General features: G+C 53.4%; 1 protein-coding gene across 1 annotated transcript; it reads left to right on the top strand.

Annotated features, from left to right (window-relative positions):
• The first annotated feature begins 137 nt into the window (after positions 1–137).
• On the top strand, positions 138–10545 carry CLK3 (CDC like kinase 3). The gene is made up of 13 exons (XM_080396021.1): positions 138–399; positions 1024–1172; positions 3590–3797; positions 5978–6071; positions 6340–6406; positions 7228–7344; positions 7814–7980; positions 8148–8242; positions 8624–8753; positions 9034–9116; positions 9480–9559; positions 9733–9823; positions 10147–10545. Exons 2-13 carry the CDS (start codon positions 1024–1026, stop codon positions 10330–10332), a joined length of 1467 nt encoding a protein of 488 aa, XP_080252147.1. The 5' UTR covers positions 138–399; the 3' UTR covers positions 10333–10545.
• Positions 10546–10622: the final 77 nt, after the last annotated feature.

Below are 10622 nucleotides of genomic sequence, written 5' to 3'. Positions count from 1 at the left end.
CATGGTGACAAAGGCTGTGCCAAGGAAGGCCGTGGCGAGGCAGCCCACGGGGAGGAAGGCCACGAGTGGCGCGGCAGGCGGTGCCCGGTGGCCCGGCCGAGGCGGGGGCGGTGCGGCAGGCCGGCGGTGAGGAGCGGCCCGTGCCAGCCCCAGCCCGGCTCCCCGCGCCCCCCGGGCGGGCCCGTTCCCCGCGGCCCCGCGCGGCAGCCGTCAGCTGCGGCCCCCGGGGCACCGAGCGGCGGCGGAAGCGGCCCGGGGCGGGGCGGAACCGACCCGGCCGCGCGGGGCGGGGCGGGGCGGGGCGGGCGGCACCGGAACCGGAAGCGGCAACGTCGGCGCTGCGGGGCCGGGGGGGCCAGGCCGGGCCGCACCCGCCGAGCGGAGGGGCGCGGAGGGGCGGTGAGCCAGCGGGGCCGGCCCGGCGGGGCGGGGCTGGGGGCGCCCGGCGGGGCCGCCCGGTGGGGCGGGGATCCGGCCCGGCGCTCCGGAGCTGGGAGCTCGGGCCCGGGCCCAGGCCGCAGCGCGCCGCTGTGGGACGTGTGGCCCCGGCGGGGACCGTGCCCCGGGGCGGGCGGCGGGGCCTCGGCCCGGAGCTCACGGGCTGGGGGCAGCCGGGCACGCCCTGCCCAGCGGTTACCGCAGCCGGGGAAAGCGAGCGGCACCGGGGGGGCTCTGCAGGGGTCACCGGGGGGGCTCTGCAGGGGTCACCGGGGGGGCTCTGCAGGGGTCACCGGGGGGCTCTGCAGGGGTCACCGGGGGGCTCTGCAGGGGTCACCGGGGGGGGCTCTGCAGGGGTCACCGGGGGGGTCTGTAGAGGGCACCGGGGCAGTAACTGCTAACGGCCTGCTTGCTGAGGGGAGGCCTCCGGCTGCACCCCCCCCACGCTGCCGGCGGGTGGGCAGGCAGGTGGGCAGGGGCCGGCTTCCCTGGGCACGCCGGGGGGCTGCGCCTGCGCCCCTCGGGCAGGGGGCCTGGGGTCCCTCGGGGCGGGGGGACAGGCTGTGAACCCCCCTGTCCCCCCAGATGCATCACTGTAAGCGATACCGGTCCCCGGAGCAGGAGAGCTACCTGGCACACAGGTGGAAGAGGAAGAGGTCTCGCAGCAGAGACTACGAGGGGAGGCTGCGGTACCCACCCCGCAGGGATCTCGCCAGGAGGTCGCGATCGAGAAGGTACGGGGGGCTTCAGGCCGGGGGGGCAGCCTGCCCGCCGGCAGCCACCCTGGCGGGGCGAGCGAGCAGGGACGGTTATCTAATAAACCCTCGTCCTCAATTCTGCTCGTGTTTCAGAGCGAGTGCTGAGCGCTGGCAGCTTTCATTTCCTGACTGCAGATCAGCTTTAGACCTGTAAATCCCAGAGATGAAAGTAAAGGGCTTAATTGCGTGTGCCTTTCCTTATGCATTTCTGCCGCTGCATCCAGCCAAAAGTTCTTCCCAAAGCCACGTCTTTAATACTAATGAGGGAGAGCAGCCTGCCCTGGAATCACATTTCCCGGTTCTAATGCTGTGCAGGCATTAAAGTCTTTCTCTCCCAACGACCCACTTCCTTCTGAAAGTATTACAAACCAGACTGAAAGTAACGACACTTTTCCCTCGCCTATCCTGTCAGAAAGGATCTGAGCATCACTAATGATCTTTCCTGCTTTGACTCTGGATTTTTACCTTTGATCCTCTCTTTGTTCAGCGTTTCCACAGGGACAATTAGGTACTGGAAGCGGGGTGGATAAGGCCTCTGATAACAGAAGCTGCGGCGAGGTTTCTGGAATAGAGGCGGGAACGCTGATGGGGAGCCGTGTGCTGACATGTCGTGGTGTTCGACCAAAACAGGCTAGCAGTCCTCGCTGCTCGGTGGTACTGGAGCTGGTGTGGTTCCACTGGTTCGGCCAGTGGTTGAACAGGGCAGGTGCAGGCAGAAGGGAGCCGAGTTCATCTTTAAATTCCTGAAATGTTCTACAGATTAATTTCTCTTCTGAGCCTGGCTTTTGTTTACTTGAAGGAAGTGGATTGTGAAACACCCAGTGGGCTTTCCCATTTTTCCATCTGACGGGTTAGGTAGGACAGATTTGGATGAACACGGGCTTTTGCCATTTTAGTTCCAGACTCTGAGCCTCTCACAGGTTCCCTGGTCTCCTCTGTAGCTGAGTCCTTCAGGTTGTCATTTCTGATTCCTCCGTATCTTGAAAGTAAACACTGAAGTTTCAAGAAGGTGTGTTTGAAGTTGAGTATTGATGTTGGAACAGAGCCATGGGGGTTTGGTTTTTTTGTGTTTTGGATAGTTCAGTGGTGACCTAGAGCCACTGCTTTCAGCAGGCAGTTTGACATTGTATTCTTGACCCAAGAGGAGGTGAATGTGAAGCTGTCAGCGAGACAGCTAACTGTTGCTAAAGCAGAGAAGCACAAACAACGCAAGTTCCTGTTTCCGGGCTGATACAGCTGCAGCGAGGTCTTGGTTGGCGAAGCCATTGCTCTTGCTGTCAGCTGGGTGACGGCATTAACCTGGCCCGGCACGTGCCCAGAATGCTGCTGTTTGTCCTTGGAAAGCCAACGTGCTGTTCTTGGTTCCAGGTTGTGACATCTTCTACCAAAAATGCGGTTTCTCACTCAATATGTGTGAGAAAAAAGCAAGACTTGTGGTGGAGGCTGGTTTATTAGACCAGCTGCAAGGGCTAAGTGCAGAAGACTTTGTTGTGCTTTCGGGGGCAGAAGTGATGGAATGGAATCACTGCTAAGCAATACCATTTTTGTCGTCCAGTTTGAGAGGTACCACAACAGTGCTGCCAAGGAAACACGTGGGACCCGCAGAGCAAAAGGCAGGAGCTGCAGAACTGCAGTTTGAGGCACTTGGAGCTTGCAGATGCTCGCTCATTGAGCGCGGGGCGGGGAGAGTTGCTCTTATCGTTAATGTGCACACATGGTACCTAAAACCGTGCGTGCGATGCCAGCTTGTAAGTACTCCCGCAGGAGAGCTTTGTCTGAGGTCTTCTGGCCCTTCCTGATGCAGAGATGAGCTTGACCAAAAGTTTCCTTTAGATACTTGCAGAGCTCAGTTGTTGCTAGAGGTGCAGGAGCTTGACTCTACTGTGGAGACCAATTTTTCCTTCTAGCTCTTGCTAATGGTGTGTTGAGCTGGGCTGTGTGTATATGTACACAGAAGGCTTGGTGGTTAGGGGACTCCAGTCCCCCCTGGGGTGATGCCTAGAGCACTGCTGCTGGCCTCAGTTCTCGTTTGCTTAAGAACTAATGAGAGACCTCCCTGGGGGAGGAGAAACGATGCTAGAAAAACACTTGGTATGGTGGCAGAGGTGGCTCAGATGAGGTAGGCAGCTCAGATCGAGCTCCAAGTGAGTTGTCTCCCCCCCAGCCCCTTGGAACATGGGAGTACCGCACTATTTTTCTCTTGAAAACTTTCTCCTTTTTCTCATCTGAGAAGCGGCCGGCATTGGAGCCGCAGCAGAGGGGTGGTTTGAAGCTAGGGCGCTAGCTGTTTCTTCCCTGCCACCAGGGAGTGGGAGCGAGAGCTCTTAGTTTCAGCAGGATTCTGTCTTTCCTGCTTTTCCAGGCTTATGAATGCATTGTTGTTTGTCCTACAGCCATGACAGGATGCCTTATCACAGGAGATACAGACGGGACAGTGATGCCTACAGATTTGAAGACCGAAGCCCGTCTTTTGGAGAGGATTATTACTCGACCCGCTCACGAAACTGGCGGCGATCCAGAGGCAGAGAGCAGCACCGTCCCAAGAAGCATCAGCATCACTGCCGGAAACGCAGGACCAGGTCTTGTAGCAGTGCCTCCTCGGTGAGTAGCATCCAGAATGAGTTTAGGATTGTTCAGGGGTTTAACTGTTCTTACCTCCTTTCAGCTCTGAACACTCTGGGTGAGTACCTCTGATCCCATTTTTGTGTGTGTTTTCATTACGTGGAATGTATAGTCCGAAATCTGTGTCTTGTTCAGTAGGAAGCATTTGTAGCTATTGGTTTTTACTAGTCCAGCCCCTGCAGCCTTAATAGTGAGGAAACGAAACCGTATTCTTATGGCTGGGGAGGGGGTGCGGGAGAGCTTCAAATGGCACACACGTGACAGGCTAACAGGGGCGCGCCTGGCCGCAGGCCAGCCTGGCTGCTGGGGATGGGGCATTGTTCAGGTTTATACATGGCTGGGGCTTCACTTCTGCATACCGCCGCTGCTGCTCGGGGCTTTGGTATGCAGCGGTGGTACGGAGCGCTCCTGCGAAGGCACGTTGGTTTGACTGTGTGCCAGGATCCTGTACCAGATGGGATCAATCAGCCAGTTCTCCGAGTCGTTAGCCCTGTGCTTATTAACCCCTGTCCCACTGTACTTAGAGAAAGGCTTCCACCTTCTGAGGGTACGCACGTGTCCTCGTTGCCTGTTTCCACACAAGTGTCCTTGGATTTCAGCTTCTTTGAAAACTTCCCTGTTTTCCACCCTGAAACATAGTATTCCTTTCAAGGATTAACAGGGAATATTTGGAACTGGGTGGGGAGGCTGGTCCCGAGACTGGGAGTACCCTGGAAATGTTGTGAGGTATCGGACCGAAGGTCTCTGCTTCACTGCTTCTCTCCTGTAAGGAACGTTTCCATCTTTCACACGTTTGTCGCTTTTAAATGTCACTACAACTAAACGACCGAGTCCTGATCCCTGCAGTTGTAGTGGATATCTGCATGGCTGGGAACTTCTGACGGTCTGTTGCTTTCCTCCTTTTATTTCTTTCCAGTTGACTCTCTTAAGTTTTAGGCAGAGCCAGGGTTATGATGAAAATGCTCCAGTGCGGTTTGTGTGTGTGTGATAACGGTGTACAGGTTTGGGCTGGCGTGATCTAAATCCCTTGAAGTCTCACAGCTGTCTCAACTGTCCTCTCTACCTTCTCCTCCGTTTCAGCTGACCTTTTGGGGTTTGATTGTAGCTCATTATTTTGGACTAGCTGGGGGGTGAGGGGCACAGAAGAGAAGCCTGATAGAAGCTCGGGAGTGGAAGTGTAGAGCTTTGTGTTCATTTCTTTGGCTGTAGAGATTGTAACTATTTTTAAAGCTGGATAGAAAAAGATCAGGAATTAGGACAGCTCGCTTTGTGGACCCTGGGTCCTTTCTGGAATGTTCGGCTGGTTTTCCAGTAGAAGCTAGCAGTAGCAGAGGTAAATGTGACCTCGAACCTTTAGTGGGCACCTGAAGCAGAGTGAAATGCTCCCCGGGGATTAATTTAACTGGCCTGTTCCTGAAGTTCTCCCAGGCTTAAAATTGCATCCTAAGGCCAATGCGCAACACCAGGTCTGTTTGCAGCCCGTCGGGCGTATGGATTTAGGATCAGCATCGTAGTTGGTTCTGTCAAGAAGGGAAGGGCTGGTTCGTAGCCGGGGCAGGACACGGCTCTGGGTAGCTGGTGATCTGTCAACTGAGGTACAAAAGAGCAGGCTACACAGAGGGAGAACTGCTACTCTGGCTTCTACTGGACAGCTTGTCCAAACTGACAGCTTGTATACCCTTCATCACTTTTGCCAGCGGAGAAAATGACGTTCTTCTGGCAAAGCCCTCCTTCTTCTTGTGCCTCTGGCAGCATCCTCTGGTGCTGCGGAGGAAGCTGCTCCTGTGGGGAACGGTGGTGCCAAGCCAAGCCACCTAACACTGGAGCTTCCCAGCTGCTGCTTCCCTTCAGAGAAGAGGGGGGCATTTTACTGCCTAAGAGGCGGCGGCACCAGAGGTGTAGCTAATGAGAGAGTTTTCTTTACATACCTGTAGCTGTTGATTACTTTTCTGTTTTGAAGTTAGTTTGTGTCTTGACGTGTCCCTTGCAATATCCCTATCGTTATATATGCTGTGTGCCTTATGAAATGCTGGGATCTGGAAAATCCAACCACCGACGCACCGTCATCTCCACCTTTGAATGACAACACAATCCTGCCACTCGGAACTGCCCGCTGTGCGCGCTTGGTCGTATGCCGTTTCGGGGGGCGGTGTGTACAGAGAAGCCAACAGAGCAGTAAGCGCAGCAGGAGCGTGGAAGATGACAAGGAAGGCCACCTGGTGTGCAGGATCGGCGATTGGCTTCAAGAGCGATGTACAGCCACCTTTCGTAAAACTTTACCTCTCTACTTTCTATCCCCATGTTAGACGAGATCTCTCGTATTGTACTGGAGGGGTCTCTAGTGTTTTATTGCTTATAAATGGACTGGCCAGTAAATTGCCTGAGGCAGACAATAGACACTTGAGTTTTAAAGAGCGTAGCAGTGACATTTTTTGCTTTGACATTTTATTGCTGTGAAATTGCAGGACCTCAGCTCTCGCCAAGCCCCTGAATTCACATCCACTCCTGTTTTCTCTCCTAGATGAAATTGTTGGCAGCCTTGGTGAAGGCACTTTTGGCAAAGTGGTGGAGTGTGTGGACCATGCCAGGTAGGCATCTTTCCCTTCCAGATAACTCGTCTGTCCCATGTGCACCAAGCCCAGATGCTGGCAAGCGTGGCAGGATTAGTGCTGCCAGTTTTGCCTGGGCCTCCACTGGACCGAACTGTTGTCACCTTCCACTTGTCGCTGTGGTAGAAGTTGTTTCTCATAGCAGGTGGGAGGGGGCCTCATACCTCAGTGCCCCGAGTGTGCAGGCTGGTGTGTGAAGGGAGGCAGGGGAGTTTGTTCAGTGGCTGAGAGCTCCGGCACAGGCTGTTCTGCTGCAGTGGACTCCGGCTGAGGGATGGGCCAGGCAGCTGGGGAAAGTGACCTCTTAAATCTGCTGGGGTACCTCTCTATTTTTTTTAATTTTTTTTTTTTTTAACCTCTCCTGTGATTACACTTGACCCCTGCCTCTTCCTGACCTTTTGTCTGGCTCTGAGCCGTGGGGGTCAGCTTAGTATAGGAGCTGCTGGGATCTCCTGCCTCCTCAGAAATCTCTCTGGCACAGTTGGAGAGGGGAGGTGGCTGCTGGCGTCACGGTGACCTTACAGACTGCTGTGTCAGGAAATGGTGTGCTCGCAGAGCTGTCTCCAGCTCTCTTTGGAGTGTTACCAAGCAATAACCTTTCGCTTCAAATTAACTGCTGGTCAAGCAGCATAAATCTTTGGCAGACCTTGAGAGCTTTGTTGGGACCCAGAAATGATAGAACATTTCAACACATGAAGACGTGACGGGAGTAACTGGGATGTGCCCTCTTTCTGTGGACTGAGGATGTGTGTATGTGGGCTTTTCTGTCTGACTCCATCCTTTTGTCTCTTCCCTTACAGAGGCAAATCTCAAGTGGCACTGAAAATTATAAAAAATGTTGGAAAGTACCGAGAAGCAGCCAGGCTGGAAATTAATGTCCTGAAAAAAATCAAAGAGAAGGACAAGGAGAACAAATTGTAAGTTCCTACGAGACTCCTGGGTAGTCAGTACCACATCCTTGCAGATAGGCGCTCTGCTTGGGTGATGTCTAGAGAAACACGGGTTGAGGGCTTGGCTCCTGTGTGTGGGGAAACCTCTCTCTGGTCTTGGAAGAAGTCTGTCTCTAGTTCTACTGAACACTTGTTTTCTTAAAACTCTTAATGACTGACGTGCTAGGTCACAGTGAGGAAAAATTAACCAAAACTTTTCTAACAACCACCTGCTGCCTTGTCCCACTTGAACTGGAGATCTCTCCCTAGAGGTGGTTGAGCAAAGTGGGGAGGGAGTGTCTCTCTGGTGTACATAGAGGGATTACTGTGCTTCTGAGTCAGCTGGCTCGGAGCTTTTGCTCACCAACCACTTCTGAAGTAGCCAGAAACAGGGAGGATGACTGTTCTGTCGACTCCCTGAACGACGGTTAATCCTCATGTCTTTCCCTCTGCACAGCTTGTGTGTCCTGATGTCAGACTGGTTCAACTTCCATGGCCACATGTGCATTGCCTTTGAGCTTCTGGGCAAGAACACTTTCGAGTTCCTGAAGGAGAATAACTTCCAGCCATACCCTCTCCCTCAGATCCGGCACATGGCCTACCAGCTCTGCCATGCCTTGAGATGTAAGTCACCCAGGGCCAGCCTCGCCAGGCGACGATGTCTCACCAGAATGAGTCGGGAGGGAGCTGAGAAGGGCTTGGCTTGGTGCTTTGATGGGCAGTTGTAGGGGTGCTTCAGCACGTGGTTCCTTATATGTTTTTTTTTTCTCTCCTCTTTGCCACCTGTGCAGTTTTACATGACAACCAGCTGACTCACACTGACCTCAAGCCAGAAAACATCTTGTTTGTCAATTCAGATTTTGACACTCTGTACAATGAGAAAAAGGTGCGTCCAAATGAGAAGTGAATAGACGAGGAATAGCCTGCCTTTCCCTCCCTGGGAGAAATTGGATCTTCCCTGTTCTGTACGTGCCCCACAGGGCTTTAAAAGTCTGTTTAATAGGAACAAACCGTAAGTCAGGCCTCTTCTTTCTCCCATGTCTTCTAAAAGCCTTAAGACTGCTTCAGTGGCTCCAGTCCACGAAGCGGAGTGTTCGGTGGCTTTCCTTAACACCAATCTGAGACGTAAAGAGCTCAGAGCTTCACAGTTATAATCCCTCTGATTAGTAGTGCAGACATGGTAGCTCTGGGGTCAGAGAGCTCCTCTCAAAGCCTAGCGTAATCCTAACCCAGCTATTAGAAGCACTGAAGACTTGTTTGCTTGCAGAGCTGCGAGGAGAAATCCATTCGGAACACAAGCATTCGTGTGGCAGACTTTGGAAGCGCCACCTTCGATCATGAGCACCACACCACTATTGTGGCTACCCGGCACTACCGTCCACCAGAAGTGATTCTGGGTAAGTACTGCTGGGATTTCGGGAGCCGCAGAGGGGTGGAGAACAGTTGTCCCAGGAATGCTGCAGGATGATGCTGTCTAGAGGAAAACCAGCTTGAGAGTGCTCTAGTTCTTGGGGGCAACCTGTTCCCTGCCAGTCCTCTTGCCAGCGTGCAGCACCAGAAAACGCACAGATAACTTCGAGATCTGTCTTTGTGTAGTCCCCTCAGTTTCAACGAGGAACTAGTAGAAATCTGGTGGGACTTGTTGAGAGTATGAAGTTAACTTGCTTTTCTTTGCAGAGCTGGGCTGGGCGCAGCCATGTGATGTCTGGAGTACCGGCTGCATTCTGTTTGAGTATTACCGCGGCTTCACGCTCTTCCAGGTATGATTCTTGCAAAAGGCATTGTACCCTAAAAATTCTTAACGTCTAAAAAGGCTCAAACTTCAGTGAAGGGAAGGAAAAGGCAGATCAGGCAGTAAAAGTCAGAAGCTGAGTTTGAAAATAAGCGCAGGAAAACTCTGTGTGAGGACCTGTGCCTTGCCAGAAGGACAAGGTTCAGATCACTTCTGGTTTCTTCACTGTGCCTATGAATAGAAAAATGAGAGGATGCAGAGGTGGGCAGGACCTGCATCATTCCTGAGGGAGGCTTGTCTCGTCTTCCCCTGTACTTGTATAGGTGACAGATCTTTCATCGTTAGACCTCCAAGTTCTGAATTAATGCACCATTGCTCTTTTCCTTTGCAGACTCATGAGAATCGTGAGCATCTTGTCATGATGGAAAAAATCCTCGGGCCAATTCCATCTCACATGATTCACAAAACTCGGTAAGAACCTCTTCCTGAACTCAGACAGTCCAGTCAGCTCTTGGTGACTAATTACTCGGGATGCCAACCCTCTGTCTTCACACCGGGTCTCACCTACATGGATGTAACTGTGGGAGACATGCTGGAAGTATGTCCCACTAACCACCTTACTGAACACCACCTCTCCTTTGCAGGAAGCAAAAATATTTCCACAACGGGAACCTGGTATGGGATGAGAACACGTCTGACGGCAGATACGTCCAAGAGAACTGCAAGCCCCTGCGGGTAGGTGCTGCTCTGCAGCCAGCTGGCTGTGTCATGAGGCTGAGCTGCTGTGCCGTTCCCTTCCCGGATCAGCGGTGCGGGGTGTGCGGAGGGGAATTTCCTGTAGTAACTGGCTTTTAGAGAGTCCTAAACTCTCACCTGCGCTAACAGTAGGTTATTGGCATGGCTGAAGTAGGACCGATACTAGGGCACTGGAGGGATGCTGTACTTCGGGATGGGAGACGGCCCTTGCCTCGCTGTGCCACAGAACTAGGGCCTTGGGGTTCGATCCCTGTCCTACCGGAGCGCTGCACCCCTCTCTGTCCCCCCCCTTCTCTTTTCAGACGTACATGTTGCATGACTCACTGGAGCATGCGCAGCTCTTTGACTTGATGAGGAGGATGTTGGAATTTGACCCTTCACAGAGGATCACGTTCTCGGAAGCCCTCCTGCATCCCTTCTTTGCTGGCCTCTCTGCAGAGGAGAGGATGCTGTGCGGCCGAGGTGCCAGCCGCGACCTGAGCAGATGACAGCTGGGGAGGGTGCGGTGCCTGCTGGATCTGTACATACGGGATCGGTTTAGCCACTGCAGTTCAGCCCCGCTTGCTCTCTTCTCTCAGAGGCAGGGCACTGCAACAAGGACCCTGGGTGTAGGGGAGGGGAAGAAAAGCTACATTGGAAAGCACAGATTTGTCTATTTATATGTTGTAAAGTTAAAATAAAGTGTTTCTTATTGTTTGATACTTCCCTTGTCAGCAGGTGTCGGGTTCTCTTGCTCCCAGCTTTGCCTTAATGTTGAAAAATTAACTGGGAACTAAGC

The sequence above is a fragment of the Falco punctatus genome, assembly GCF_963210335.1.
Source record: "Falco punctatus genome assembly, chromosome: 7".
In the NCBI taxonomy this organism is placed as follows: domain Eukaryota; kingdom Metazoa; phylum Chordata; class Aves; order Falconiformes; family Falconidae; genus Falco; species Falco punctatus.
This window is presented reverse-complemented; position numbering and strand designations above follow the sequence as displayed.